The 15,775-nt window shown below is 44.9% G+C and overlaps 2 protein-coding genes across 3 annotated transcripts in view; one reads left to right on the top strand and one right to left on the bottom strand.

Annotated features, from left to right (window-relative positions):
* Nucleotides 1-9,142, top strand: part of lrrc39 (leucine rich repeat containing 39) — a 79,021-nt gene extending 69,879 nt beyond the window's left edge. Inside the window, exons 6-7 of the mRNA XM_034179289.1 lie at nucleotides 8,492-8,644; nucleotides 8,886-9,142. Coding sequence (XP_034035180.1) covers nucleotides 8,492-8,644; nucleotides 8,886-9,051 — 319 coding nt within the window. The 3' untranslated portion in view covers nucleotides 9,052-9,142. The remainder of the gene's footprint in view (nucleotides 1-8,491; nucleotides 8,645-8,885) is intronic.
* Nucleotides 8,884-15,775, bottom strand: part of trmt13 (tRNA methyltransferase 13 homolog) — a 45,602-nt gene continuing 38,710 nt past the window's right edge. For both annotated transcript variants that reach the window (XM_034179287.1, XM_034179288.1), the window contains exons 8-11: nucleotides 11,665-11,737; nucleotides 10,806-10,880; nucleotides 10,124-10,523; nucleotides 8,884-9,319 (exon numbers count right to left, since the gene is read on the bottom strand). In XM_034179287.1, the coding sequence (XP_034035178.1) occupies nucleotides 9,145-9,319; nucleotides 10,124-10,523; nucleotides 10,806-10,880; nucleotides 11,665-11,737 (723 nt within the window). In that variant the 3' untranslated portion in view covers nucleotides 8,884-9,144. The remainder of the gene's footprint in view (nucleotides 9,320-10,123; nucleotides 10,524-10,805; nucleotides 10,881-11,664; nucleotides 11,738-15,775) is intronic.

Raw genomic sequence — 15,775 nt, 5'->3', positions numbered from 1 at the left:
AACATTCCCAGGTCAGACAGGAAATCTCACAAAATCTCTTGAGATTAAATGTGACTTCAGAGTAAACAGAGATACTTTGTGGACTTTTTAAAACAGAGGGGAAAAAGGATACAAAAAGAAAAAGAAAAGGCGTTCATTAAAGGAGTGGAGACAGTGCCACCACCGGACTTTCTGATAAGTCAGAACAGCTGTTTTGATTTTATTTTCCGCTCCGTGCGTCCGTCACCTCACTTTCTGGTTGGCTGCACATCACATTCAGCAGGCTGCTCGTTTGTGGTCGGAGGACAAACACACGCTGCGATATCGGGCCAAAACAATCCAACATGTTGAATATGCCTGATTTGCGATCGGAGCGTCCTGACGTCCTTCCTAGCAGATCAGAGCACTCTGAACACACCACACACGGCAGGAATATCTGATCAGATTTTCTTTAGTGTCATCACGATTGTCGGGGCGTCCTTAAGGTTGTCGGAAGGGGAAGATCGGGTCCGATATCAACCTAATTATCCTGCTGTGTGAACCCGGCTTAAGGAACGGGGAGGCCTGCCTGAAGATGCTGAGAGGAGTGACAGCACCCACTGGAGTCATGTTCCACAAAGTGGAGGAATGTGGCTGGTCTTCACCCGCTACCCCAAAAACAAGGTGGTGTAACTGACTGTGGGGCTCCGCCCACTTCCTCTCCAAATACACCATCAGGTTGTTTGTTATACTGTATTTAATTGTAAACTAACTCTCCTCAAGGTGCTACAAGAACTAAGATCCAGACTGGACCCGGTCCATGGACGGGCACACAAGCAAATGTTGAGGAAAAACTCTCAGCAACGTACGCCTTAAGGCCCGGTGTTACGGGACACCCCTCTGTGTTTTAGTAATGGTACGCTCCAAGAGTAGGAGAGCACATGTGTGGACATACACGTGTGTGGTCTGTATGCCAGTGGACTTGTGAACAGCTCTGCTTTTCGGCGTCTTCCTTAAATTCAAACTGGAGCTTTTTCAGGCTCAGTCTTAGTTTAATCTCACCACATCTGTCCATCAGTGCTGTCAGTTTAATATCATGATCTGCCTCAGCATCAGTGTCTCTGCACCCAACGACCAATATGTCATCAGCTATCGGCTCGACGCCATTTAGTCCTGACAAAAGTTCATGCTGTTTCCGTTGATAGACCTCTGGGGCAACAGATACTCCAAAGGGCAGCTTTAGCCACCGATACCTGCCCCAAGGGGTCCAGAATGTCATCATATAGCTGCTTTCTCTGTCCAGTTTACATTGTAGAAAGGCATCACGTGTGTTCACAAGTGTAAAGATCTGAGCTTTGGGGAGCTTGTAGAGCATGTCGTCCAGTGTGGGCATGATGTAATAGGACCTCCTTAGAGCTTTATATGAAGATTACTTCTGTCATCTGGGTTGAATGAGAAAGTGGAGGCAGTGCAGGCGGCAACACTGAGACGAGTGATGGACAGTGAACGTCGTCACATTTACAAACATAATCTGGACTTGTCAGAGGAGTGACAGAGAGATGTAAAAGCCATACTATGCTCTGGAGGGCTATTTTAAGCCAAAGGGGAATGTTATATTTGAACATACAGTAGTGTTCAGAATAATAGTAGTGCTATGTGACTAAAAAGATTAATCCAGGTTTTGAGTATATTTCTTATTGTTACATGGGAAACAAGGTACCAGTAGATTCAGTAGATTCTCACAAATCCAACAAGACCAAGCATTCATGATATGCACACTCTTAAGGCTATGAAATTGGGCTATTAGTAAAAAAAAAAGTAGAAAAGGGGGTGTTCACAATAATAGTAGTGTGGCATTCAGTCAGTGAGGTCGTCAATTTTGTGGAACAAACAGGTGTGAATCAGGTGTCCCCTATTTAAGGATGAAGCCAGCACCTGTTGAACATGCTTTTCTCTTTGAAAGCCTGAGGAAAATGGGACGTTCAAGACATTGTTCAGAAGAACAGCCTAGTTTGATTAAAAAGTTGATTGGAGGGGATGTTCATTTTGAGTTGGACAATACAATGGCACCTGAACAGGCATCTCCAAATGTCCCGGGAGCACTCAGAAGAGCTGTCAAGGCTCAGTTGGACAAACATGAGAAGGATGGTCACATAACACCTGTGTCTGAACCAACCGAGTGGATCAGCAACATGGTAATCATCAAACAGTCAAAGAAACTGAGGATTTGCATTGACCCTAAGTCCCTTAATAAAGCTCTGAGGAGGTCCCATTACATCATGCCCACACTGCACAACGTGCTCTACATGCTCCCCAAAGCTCAGATCTTTACGTTTGTTGACACACGTGATGCCTTTCTACAATGTAAATTGGACAGCGAAAGCATCTACATGATGACATTCTGGACCCCATGGGGCAGGTATTGGTGGCTGAAGCTGCCTTTTAAAGTATGTGTTGCCCCGGAGGTCTATCAACAGCATGAAATTTGTCAGGACTAAGTGGTGTCGAGCTGATAGCTGATGACATATTGGTTGTTGGGTGCACAGACACTGATGCAGAGGCTGAGGCAGATCACAATATTAAACTGACAACATTGATGACAGATGTGACGAGATTAAACTAAGACTGAGCATGAAAAAGCTCCAGTTCAAAGTTAAGGAAATGAAATTTCATGAACACATTCTGTCAGCAGAGGGTCTGCACCCCAACCCTGAGAAGATCAGGGCAGTTCAGGATATGCCCCGCCCCACGGATGTCTAGGTGGTGCGACGATTGATAGGATTTGTAACCTATCTCGCAAAGAATTCCTGCCATGCCTTTCGGAAGTGTGCAAACCGCTGCGATGACTGTTGGACAAAGACGTGCTATGGCATTGGCTGCCTAAACACGAGGCAGCATTCAGGAAATCAAACAACTGGTCACAGTGGCACGACTTTTAAGATACTATGATGTGACCAAGCCGATCACCATTCAGAGTGACACTAGACAAAAGGGACTTGGCTGCTGCCTCTTGCAAGAGGATCAACCTGTGGTATTCGCATTTTGCGCACTGACACAGACAGAATTATGCTGTTTGTATGTCAATGTTTCCATCACTATCTGTTTGGTCAGGAAGAGATAAAAGCAGAAACGGATAAGCCTCTAGTTACCATTTTCAACAAGGCCCTCCTCAGCGCACCTAAATGCCTAGAGAGCGCTCTCCTTACTTTGCAGAATTACAATCTGAAAGCGATTTATAAACCTGGCCCGGATATGTACATTACTGACACTTTAAGCAGAACTATGGAACATTCTAACATGTCTGAGGCTGCATACAGACGTAATTCCGTTTGCAGCCTGCAGATGGAACAGGAGACCATTGAACAAATAAATCTACTACTTGAACGTTACCAGCCAACGCCTGGCACAGATAAGGAAACATACAGAGGAGGATACGCCCACAGCCATCAGAGAATATTGGTCTATGAGGGACGAGATAAGTGCACAGGACGGGGTGCTTTAGAGAGTGATCATTCCAACAGTGTTGCGATCCGAGATGCTTAAATGCATCCACGTGAGCCATTTTAGGGGCGATGCATGTTACAGACAGGCAAGAGAGACATTGTACTGGCCGAATATGCGAGGTGAGATAAAGGATTATGTCAGTCAGTGTTCAGCATGCAATGAATACGCACACAAACAGCAGCGGGAAACGATGATGTCACATGCATTACCCACACGGCCATAGCAAATTCTTACCTTGGATCTATGCAAACAGGCAGGCAAAGACTTGCTAGTGATAGTGGATCACTACTCAGATTTTTGGGAAATAGAACAGCTTCCAGACCTCATGGCAGAAATGACAGTTCTTAAGTGCAAATCACAATTTGCCAGGTATGTGCAGTCCGACCGGGTCATCACAGACTGCGGCTCCCAGTTTGACAGCGAGACATTTAGAAGATTTGCAAAAGAATGGAATTTTGAGCACGTTATGTTGTCCCCATGGCACCCTAAATCGAATGGTAAAGCAGAGTCGGCTGTGAAAATAGAGAAAGACGTGTGGAAGCGAGCAGCCAGTGCAGGTACTGACCCGTGGTTAGACACACTTCAGTGGAGAAACACACCTACTGAGGCCATACACAGGAGCCCTGCACAAAGACTAATGGCTCGTAGGTTGAAAACCTCACTTCCAGTTTCTGAGACACTTTTAGAGCCATGTATCGTTCCAGGTGTCATGGAGAAAATAAGGGCTAAACATCAGAAGGCAAAGTCTTTGTATGACAGGTCCACTAGAGATTTGCCTGAGCTACAGGTAGGTCAGCCCATCAGAATACAGCCATTACCGGGTGACCGGACAGGTAGGTGGAGAAAAGGGGGTGTGCCTCCAACAAGTGGGTCCTAGGTCATACTTAGTGCACACTGAGGGGACCTTGTATAGGTGTAAAGGGGTGGACCTGAGACCAGCCGAAAGGCAAGTGTTAGAGATACCACAAGAGGGACAGGTCGGTGAGCAGGTTAACTTACCTCAGGCAGAGGAAGAAAAGGACACGCACCATGATGTTGGTAATCAGGAAGAGCAGCCCAAGACAGTACAGGACCAGCAGGGGAAGGCTGGTGAAGGTCCCCAAAAAAACGTAACTTAAAATAAATGATATCATGGCTATGCAAAGGCACTAATGAACTGTGGTTGACTGTGTAGGCATGCTATGTGTGTGGTGTTTATTTATTAACTAATGATGAGTTGAGTTGCACTGATACGTTTTGTTTAACAGGTTATAAGTGTGGTTTCAATTGATGACTTGCAGCTGATCTTTATAAGCCGTGTTTTATTTTTTATAGGCATGTGTATGTGTCCATCTACAGGTTTATGCAGTGCGTCTAGCTGTATATGTATAAAAGGGGAGATGTTCTGGGACACCCCTCTGTGTTTTAGTAATGGTACGCTCTAAGAGTAGAAGAGCGCGTTTGTGGACATACCCGTGTGCAGTCTGTATGCTAGTGGACTTGCAATTGATACACTCTTGTGAACAGCTCTGCTTTTCCGCATCTTCCTTATACAAACACGTCATACCTCGATGATTATCCAGCATCTGCCAACAGCCCTGTTTCCACCCAGTGGTTGTGGTCAGTACTGCACATTGTGGTACATGTCAGAAACACAGTAATTTAACATTTTCATTTTTTATCTCGGTGGACCATTTTCATGGTGTACAGAATGCTGATGAGTGGACTGGCTGTGGAAAACGCTGCCATGAATGAATGAAGTGCTGTGACTCTTTAAACTTTTAAAGCGCAGAGTGGCTGCTTTCAGGTCGGCTGATCAGACCTGAATAATGAAAGGCTGTGATGATTTAAACTTTTAAAGCACCAGTCCACTGTGATCAGGTGTGATCTGAATGAAGTGCTGATCTGTTGGTACTGATGGATCACAGCAACGGCGCTTTAAAAGTTTAAATCATCACAGCACTTCTGTGTGATCAGAGCACGACACCCACATGAGAAACACACCTGCAGCAGAAAAACCACCGAGGGACTTGCTTTAAAACGATACGTTACCAACCACGTCCTTTTCAGAAATCAGGAGTTTTATGTGGATTCATGTCTGTCTGTGATGGTGAATTGGACTGAAATGAACAGGTCAGATTTACTCCATATGTGAATGAAACAATCGAGCTGCATGAGGACACAGCTTTCAGGCAATCAGTGAGCAGCATTAATGGACAGATTTAGACTTATGAGTAAATTACAAGAAACGTGTGTCAACAATCACATAACTTACCTACAACTTATGTCCAGCATGTGCAGGACTTAAGTTGTCGTGTTGAAAATTTTCAGCATGTCCAATTTTTTTTTGAGGAGCTCAGATTATCAGGACGAACATCAGCGCGCTTCAGCGTGTTTCAATGTGCGCTTAGAAAAAAAAAAAGTTACCCTTAACTTATTGGACTTATAAAATGGACGGCATTTATATAGCGCTTTTCCATCTGCACCAGACGCTCAAAGCACTTTACAATAATGCCTCACATTCACCCTGTTGTCAGGGTGCTCCCACACAAGGCGCTCACTACACACCAGGAGCAACTAGGGGATTAAGGATTTTGCCCAAGGGCCCTTAATTATTTTCCAGTCAGGGTGGGATTTGAACCGAGAATCCTCTGGTCTCAAGCCCAACGCTTAACCACTAGACCATCACCTCCCCTAACTCCCCTAAATCCCTGTCAGTATTTTTTAATATGGTTGGCATACGCTGGCTAAATCGTCAAAGAGCCTTTAGTGTTGCCATGACAACGATCTGGTCTCATCACTGGACGAGAGCCAGTTGTTCATCTCCAGCATTTCTGAGGGTCTCTGTGGTTCAAGAGTCACCTCTTCCCTCCGTGAGGCTCGTAACAGTACCGGAGGCCTCCGACAGTTTTGTGGATTCCTGTGAAGCTTCACATTACATGAAAGAACATAATCCTCATGTCTTCAGAGATGACTGGACACTTTGTTAATTCAGGTGTTGACGCACAAAAGATTTTCTGTCACTGATTCACATCATTACGATGGATGACTTCCAAAGAACTTCTACAAGGACCTCATGAAGCACATCCTGAAGAGCTGCTCCATCACCCGGAAGACCTGGGAAGAACACGAGGCACCGAGTCAGCTAGCAAGCAATGATCCACACGGGAGGGGAAGAAGAGGAAGGAGAGAGAGACTGAGATCTTGACCGGCAGAAGCTTCCTGCAGCATCCATGTGCAGCGTCTGTCAGAAATGGTGAGCATTGCGATCAATCAATCAATCAATTTTTTTTTTATATAGCGCCAAATCACAACAAACAGTTGCCCCAAGGCGCTTTATATTGTAAGGCAAGGCCATACAATAATTATGTAAAACCCCAATGGTCAAAACGACCCCCTGTGAGCAAGCACTTGGCTACAGTGGGAAGGAAAAACTCCCTTTTAACAGGAAGAAACCTCCAGCAGAACCAGGCTCAGGGAGGGGCAGTCTTCTGCTGGAACTGGTTGGGGCTGAGGGAGAGAACCAGGAAAAAGACATGCTGTGGAGGGGAGCAGAGATCGATCACTAATGATTAAATGCAGAGTGGTGCATACAGAGCAAAAAGAGAAAGAAACACTCAGTGCATCATGGGAACCCCCCAGCAGTCTACGTCTATAGCAGCATAACTAAGGGATGGTTCAGGGTCACCTGATCCAGCCCTAACTATAAGCTTTAGCAAAAAGGAAAGTTTTAAGCCTAATCTTAAAAGTAGAGAGGGTGTCTGTCTCCCTGATCTGAATTGGGAGCTGGTTCCACAGGAGAGGAGCCTGAAAGCTGAAGGCTCTGCCTCCCATTCTACTCTTACAAACCCTAGGAACTACAAGTAAGCCTGCAGTCTGAGAGCGAAGCGCTCTATTGGGGTGATATGGTACTACGAGGTCCCTAAGATAAGATGGGACCTGATTATTCAAAACCTTATAAGTAAGAAGAAGAATTTTAAATTCTATTCTAGAATTAACAGGAAGCCAATGAAGAGAGGCCAATATGGGTGAGATATGCTCTCTCCTTCTAGTCCCCGTCAGCACTCTAGCTGCAGCATTTTGAATTAACTGAAGGCTTTTTAGGGAACTTTTAGGATGGGGTCTGTTCAGTCGTCTACTGGTCCACGTCCAGGAAACAGCCAAGAGACCATCTTCTTCACCACCACAACTGTCGCTGATATAACACTCAAAAGCAACAGGGGATTAAGGACGCGGTCCAGAGCTCTTTCCTGTCCAAAGGGGAATCTAACCAAGGATGTTCTGTTTACAAGCCTGCCGGCTGAACCTCTGGAACAAGGCTGGGCTGAAGGCCCAGATGGTACAGGTTTTTGTTGCTACCAATCACCTCAGCAGGTGACTTCACAGATGTGCACGTTGAGGGGCGGAGCTTATCAGTAAACCACCTGCTGACTGACGTCGTATAAAGAAACGTGAACTTGGTGGACTGATGACCTGCTGTGACCTCAAACACAAGGCACGACTGACAGAAACTAACATCACTGAGACTCTGCAAAGGTGTCGATTGGAGTCACTGTGACACTGTGGACTTTGATGCAGGATCAGAGACGAGCAAAGGCGGCCTCTAGTTGCCACCATGACCATGTGGTTTGGTGCAAAGCTTCACCGATGGGCGTCGTCTCCTGAATCTGTCAGAGCTGAACGTGCAGAAGTCTACGGAGCCTCAACTGAATCATCGAGAAGGCTTCAACACACCTGTGGTCAAAGCTCAAACTGGGTACTAATGAAAACATCATCAGTCTCCTCAGCAACACCACCGCCATCAAAATACACACTGCAGAAACGTCCGGTACGGCGTTCTGACCGCAGAGGACATTCGGCTCGCTTGGCTGACAAACCTCGTCCCGTTTGTCTGGAATCCCAGTTTTATTTTTATTTATAGAAAAATGTGTCCAGAATGTTCATTAGAATGTTATGACATTTTTGTAATCAGTCAGAGTTGGTTTGTTACATGTGAAATGAAAAACAGGTTTAGATCCAACGACTAACCACCAACCATTTTGTCCTCCAGAATGTACAAAGTCCACACTCTGTGGCTGCAGAGGAACCGGCTGCAGAAACTTCCAGAAAGCATCTGCAGAATGGACACTTTGACCACTTTGGTCCTCAGCAGTAACAGACTGAGAGACATCCCTGCAATGATGGAGGACATGTCCAACCTCAGGTCAGTCCTCCCAAACACCCGGCCAGCGTCAGGACACTTTGTTTCTGTTCATTTTACATTTGACATCTTTGTTAACTTTGACTTCACGTGGAAACATTAACGTCTGTAAAGACGGACGTCTCGGACACACGGTTTCATGTGTGAACTTTGTAACTTTTGACGTCTCTCTGACACGGTGTTTTTAGTCGACAGACTTCGGTCTTCGAGGTGGTGACTGATTTCTTCTCTTTCTTGGGAGCAGGTTTGTGAATTTTCGGGACAACCCTCTGGCCCTCGAGGTGACGCTGCCATCCAGCAGGACCACGGCTGAGGACGACGAGGATGACAGGGAGATGTTTGGACTTGAATTCATGAAGATGTACATCCAGGAGGCCAGAAGACGATCTCAGCCTGTGAAGACGCTGTGACGCACTGCACTTTACTTGGAGGACACTTGTGGGGTTTTTCTGATTCAGAAAACAGATTTTCTGAGCAACACTTTTTTCTGCTCTTTTGACATTTCAGGACCTGGAGGGGACAGCAGTCAGCAGGACATTTTCCAGCGTCACCTGGTTGCTGATGTAATGTATCAGTCTTCCATCAAAGCCTTTTTTTTGCAGGAAGTCAATTCGACCACCGTCAATCAGCCGTTTGCAGAGACGACCGACCCGCTCGCGTTCAGCCGCCGACAGAGAGCTGCAGGAAAACAAGGAAAAGAAAAACCAGCTTGATGTCCATTAATAACATAAGAAGATAATCAGCTCTTTGGTTCACTGTCAGACGTCTAGTACATGATGTTCAGGATCTGGTCCTTAGAGGACGGACTGTAACATCTGCAGGACAGGACACTCAGTGGGAAACGGCGTTGGACTCCTATAATGTAGAAGCTCCAGGACACCTTCAAAGGATCAAAACCCTTTGATTTGTCATTTTAAACCATAAAAATATCAACATCAGACCTCCACCGAGTTCTGTTTTGGACTTTTTCTTCATGTTCCATCCAAAGAATACGTCAGTATAACGGTTTGTTTGTTTGTCTTTCTTCTTCTGCACTCTCTCAGTCTACCCAGCTGGAAGTGGGACACAGTGGACTGGTGTCTCCAGGATGCTGCTTTCGAGGGACTTTCTGTCTGGTTTATTTAAGGCACCTGAAGGAGCCCTGGAGGCCCATGTTTGTGTCTCGGGGTCACTGCAGCAGATCCGGGGTGGACCTGGTCCTGTATGTACTGATTTGATTGTGTCCCTGATGCCTTTCCTGACTCCAGGTCTAGAAGAAGAACAGATTCAATGTGAATCTGTATGTTTATTTTATTATTTTTTTTAAATGATCATTTTTTCCTCCCCAGAATCAGACTTTCTTTAAATAGTACCAGACGGGTCGTCACAGCTTGTCTGAGGATCACGTGTGATTCACAGAGCTGCACCTGAATGCATCATGTCCCGCCCAGATCAGCCAATCATGGCCTTTTAAACCCTCCACTGAGGCGCTCCAACATTTACCTGGTCAAGTTTTCACTCTGCGGTTCTCCCACTGCTTCGTGGTCGTCGTCATCTCTCTCATTGGTCGGACGCTGACCTGGATGAGCCTGATTGGCCCGTCTGAGGCCACATGTTGCCCAGCTGGACATGCGACAGAAAGCGCTGAACTCTGCAGCTCCCAGACCCCTCTGCAGGAAGAACTCCTTCCCGACGTAGTGCCGCCACTCACAGCGATGGTGACAGCACAGCGCCACCACCAGGCCCAGTACACTCGGACCGGAACGGTCCGGACCTGGAACTGCGGATGACCCTGGAGCTGCGGATGAACCTTGAGGTGTGGGTGGTGAGATTTTGAGAAGTTTGTGTGGAGGTTCTGCTGTACTGCCCCCTGGTGTTTCCAGCAAACATCGAAGTGCAAGATCTGTGAACACAAGATCATCAGATCAGAAAGGCAAGAAAACATTAAAATGTCGTCTCACACCTGGAAAACTTCACAGGGAACCGCTCACATCACAGAGGGCGTGTTGTGGATGACAGGTGGCGCTGTTACGCCGTCACCTTAATTAGCAAATTATTTATTTCATAATAACATTCAACAGCTTTGTTATTTTACCATTTTAATAAATGTTGGTTTAAACTTTTACAAATTTGATTCATTTGTTCCTTTGATGACATCATCGTAGTTCATGGAGAAAATTCTGACCTGTTGCTGCGCCGCATAAATGCTTCCCAATGCCGACTAATGGGATCGTCTTCTGACTAAGCAACGGAACTTTACCTGAAAATACCAAAGATAAGTGCCAAGTTAACAAACCAAAACTAACCAAACCACCAAAACAATCACTAATAATTCACCCCGTTTTCAGAAATATAACTCGTTATAATTAATCATCTTTTTGAAATGTTGCGGTCGGTCTTATGTGACTTTCTTCTTCAGTTTGACTGTGACCAACCTCAAGGTGACCTTTGACATGACTGATCACCATACTTTTTTCTGTCAAGTCTGAAATCAGAACAATCGGTCTGCAGTAAAACACGGAGTACCTCAGGCTTTTGTTCTTGGCCCCTTGTTATTTTCACGTGTACTCCACCCTCTATGTCTGTTAACCCTCCTGACTCAGACTGTGGTCTTCATCCTCGGGACATGGACACATCTGTTTTCTGCTTCCTGACATCTGTATTGTTAATTGTGTCTGTATCATGGCCCAAGCAGAGGGTCACCCCTTTGAGTCTGGTCTGCTTGAGGTTTCTTCCTCAGAGGGAGTTTTTTCTTCCCACTGTCGTCTGTGTTCTTGCTCTGGGGGTTAGTAAGGTTAGACCTTACTTGTGTGAAGCACCTTGAGGCAACTTTGTTGTGATTTGGTGCTATATAAATAAAAATAAATTGAACTGAAATTGGAGCTGATCTTCTCTGAGAAGTCCTTTCTTAAGTTCATGGTGCCGTGACTCCTCTGAGACTTTATGTTCTGTGATTTTGGGCTCCAGAACTAAAATGGATTTAAACCCAAAACATCCTGCTCTGTAACAAAAACTGATCCTAAAATCAGGTCTGTGTGTCTCACTTAAGTCCAGATGCTGGATGTCGATGTGCAGCCTCTCAAACTGAACTCCAGGATCCTGATGTTTGCCATCGACCTGGAACCAACAGCAGGGACAAACATCAGCGCCATACTGGTACCGAGAGCTCATTCACACAAACCTTCAATCTAAAAGTTGTAGTGTTTGTACATTGTGATCTGGAAGCAGTTCCCAAGATCACCTTTTAACTCCATAATCTGCACTTTGACTAAATAAATAAACTGAATGGTTTTAATTCTGAGGCAGCACAGTGGCTTAGTGGTTAGCACTGTTGCCTCACAGCAAGAAGGTCATGGGATCTATTCCCACCAGTGGCCTTTCTGGTGTCCTGTCCATGGTGAACCCGCATGATGCCCTATGACTGCTGGGACAGTCTCCAGGGCCCTGTGACCCGAAACTGTGACTCTAAATAACCCAAAATAAAGATGCAGATAACAAATCAAATTTCCATAACGGATCAGTTGAACTCCGGTGTCGCAAACTGAATGGTCCCCCCTGAAAACCAGTCCGCCCTGCCTTCACTGCGCATGCGTCATCAGCCGCGGTTCACTGATTATCACCTCGTTTCTGTTTCAAACTGCCTCCAGTCATCATCAGTCACAGAGACAGATATCTGAAGCTCACAATCATTTCCACATAAATTCAGCATTACCATAATTTCCAGACTATAGAGCGCACCTAAATATTAGCCACACCCACCAATTTTAAAAAGAAAAAGGAAATTGTACATAAATAGGCCGCACTTGTCTATAAGCCGCAGGTCTCAACGTTATAACATGAGATATTTACACAGAAAGATTTTTTAACTTTTAATTAAATATGTACTGTAAATGCTTTTTTTCCTTGAGGGTGACACGTAAATATTGACGCGTACGTCATCCAGCGTGCATGTACAGTGTCTCTGCTCCACACGGAGAACTGAGTAATTTTAACTTTTTCTTGAGATTTCATCGCATGCAGCCAGGATCGGCTGGAAATTAAGTGACAGCATCAACTGACGTATTTGGACTTATGAAAAAGCCTGTGAAATCCATAAATTAGCCACATCACTGTTTAAGCTGCAGTCTTCAAAGCGTGTGAACAAGTAGCGCCTTATAGTCCGGAAATTACAGTAGTTCATCATAAAAGACAGAGGACGCGATCAGAGCGCCGAGGCAACACAAGCTGCTAGCTGATGCGCTCACTGCACCTCCGTCATTTCAGATTACCTTGTTTCTGCTTCAAAGTGACTTTAGAATGATTTAAGAGATTTTACTTTGTCATCTGATGGTTAATAATCACATTAATCCATTTGATCGCTTTGGGTGAAGAAAGTCGGACTCAGAGAGTCGGACTCAGAGAGTCGGACTCAGATGAGCTGCTGAGCTCCAAAATGACGCATGGGCAATGGAGGCAGGGCGGACCGTTCGGTCTGCGACACTGTGTTAACAACAACCACCACCGGTGCCAAACAAGGTGCCGACGGAAATTGGGCTGCTGCTGGATGAAGAAGAAAAAGAGGAGAACGTGTCCAAAGACAACAGTAAAAGAGGAAAACTAGAAGGACTGAAGTGAGAGTCAAGACTTTGAATGTTGGCAGTCTGACTGGTAAAGTGAGAGAACTGGCTGATATGATGGAGAGGAGAAAGGTAGACATATTGTGTGTGCAAGAGACCAAGTGGAAGGGAAGTAAGAGCAGGAGCATCGGCGGTGGGTACAAGTTGTTGTACCATGGTGAGGACAGGAAGAGAAATGGTGTTGGGGTCATTTTAAAGGAAGAGTATGTTAAAAGTGTGTTGGAGGTTAAGTGAGTGTCTGACAGGGTGATGAGTGTGAAGTTGGAAATTGAAGGGGTGATGATGAATATCATCAGTGCATATGCCCCACAGGTTGGTTGTGAGATGAAGGAGAAAGAAGATTTCTGGAGTGTGTTAGATGAGGTGATGGAGCGTGAACCCAAGCATGAAAGAGTGGTGATAGGAGCAGACTTCAATGGGCATGTTGGTGAAGGGAACAGAGGTGATGAGGAAGTAATGGGTAGATATGGTATCAAGGATAGGAATGAGGAAGGACAGATGGTAGCTGATTTTGCAAAAAGGATGGAAATGGCTGTGGTGAATACCTACTTTAAGAAAAGGGAGGAGCACAGGGTAACATATAAGAGTGGAGGAAGGTGCACACAGGTATTACATAAACTTTTGCATTGACTGTTGTATCCCTAAGAAGGTCATTAAAGTATACAACAGTCAGAACCTGTGGTTCAATTCAGTTGTCAGAATGAAGATGAAGGAACAAAATTCAGCATTTAAATCTGGGGACATTATTGCTTACAGACAATCCAGATATTCTCTTGAGCGGTCAATTAAAGTGGCCAAACGGTCATATGGAGAAAGAATGGAAGACTACTTGAAAGAGGATAATGCTGATGTGGAAAGGACTCAATTCCATCACTTCATGGAAACCTAAAGCAGGGAACATAGTATCCACTGATCAGGCCTTGCCTAATGATCTGAATAATTTTTATTGTCGTTTGGAATCTGCTGATCTCGAGCCTGTTGTTTTCTCTGAAAGCTTGGATCACAGCAGTTTGACTGTGAGGCAGGAGGATGTGCAGCGTGCACTATCTAGGACCAAGGTTCGTAAGGCCCCTGGCCCTGATAATGTCCCTCCTCGTGTCCTCAAACTATGTTCGGAGCAATTGGCTCCTGTTCTTACGGATCTTTTTAATATGTCACTCAGGAACTGTACTGTCCCAGAACGTTTTAAGAAATCTATCATCATTCCAGTGCCAAAGAAAATACCTGTGACATGTTTGAATGATTATAGACCGGTGGCACTCTCTTCTGTTTTAATGAAATGTTTTGAACGTCTGGTGCTGGATTTTATTAAAGGCCAGATCCCAGTGTCTGTGGACCCGCTCCAGTTTGCATACAGACAGAACAGGAGCGTCGAGGACGCAATCTCCTTTGCCTTGAACTGTATTTATAGCCATCTGGACTCTAGGAACACTTATGCTAGAATGTTGTTTATTGATTACAGTTCGGCTTTTAACTCTCTTGTTCCATCCAGACTTGTTCAAAAACTTAAGACTCTTGGTTTGGGTGATGCCATTTGTAAGTGGATTTTTAGTTTTTTAACCAACAGATCTCAGAGTGAAAATTAATGGCCGTTTTTCTGATAAAACGTTTGCGAGCACTGGTTCCCCTCAAGGATGTATCCTTAGTCCCATCCTTTTTACTCTGTACACTCACGACTGTGTGGCTTCCCATGACAGTAATCACATAGTTAAATACGTTGATGACACAACTATCATTGGGTTGATCAGTGCAAATGGTGATTCTCGTTACAGAACTGAGGTACAGAAAGTTGTGGATTGGAGCAAAGAAAATAATCTGCTCCTGAACACTTCTAAAGCTTGTGAACTTGTTGTTGACTTCGGTCGAAATAACAGCCATTCACCTCTCGTTATTGAGGACTCAAAAGTCGAAATTGTGGAAGAATGTAAATTTCTGGGGCTGACGTTGTCCAATGATCTCAGTTGGAACAAAAACACCACAAATATTGTTAAAAAGGCTCGTCAGTGTCTCTTCTTCTTCCTGAGGAAACTTAGAGAATTCACCATCAACTCTAAAATCCTTGTGAATTTTTATCGGTGCACGATTGAAAGTCTTCTTGTTAGCTCCATCACAGTCTGGTTTGGAAATGTTACTGCCAACGACAAGAGAGCGTTATATAAGGTGGTCCGCTCAGCCAAAAAAACTGTGAACTGTGACCTGCCGGTGCTGGAGGCGTTGTACAAAAGTAGACTCTTAAACCGAGCTTTTCAGATCATAAATGATCCTTCTGGCCATCCTGGAAGAGTCATGTTTGAGCTTCTTCCCTCTGGAAGAAGGTACCGCACCATTAGGTGTAAGACATCTCTGTATGCAAGGAGCTTTTTCCCACAAGCTGTGATCAGCCTGAATAGTGCACCTTAAGTCTACAGCACCTTATTTTATTTATTTGATCTTAACTTTTTAACTTTAACGTGATCTCTGTATCTTGTATTTCACAGTGTTAGTGTTATGTTAACGTGTCTATGTGATCATTTGTTTCATGTCTGTCTAATGTCGTTTT

The sequence above is a fragment of the Thalassophryne amazonica genome, chromosome 10 (assembly GCF_902500255.1).
Source record: "Thalassophryne amazonica chromosome 10, fThaAma1.1, whole genome shotgun sequence".
NCBI lineage: Eukaryota > Metazoa > Chordata > Actinopteri > Batrachoidiformes > Batrachoididae > Thalassophryne > Thalassophryne amazonica.
Note: the sequence above shows the minus strand (reverse complement) of the source record. Positions and strands in the feature narration are given on the sequence as shown.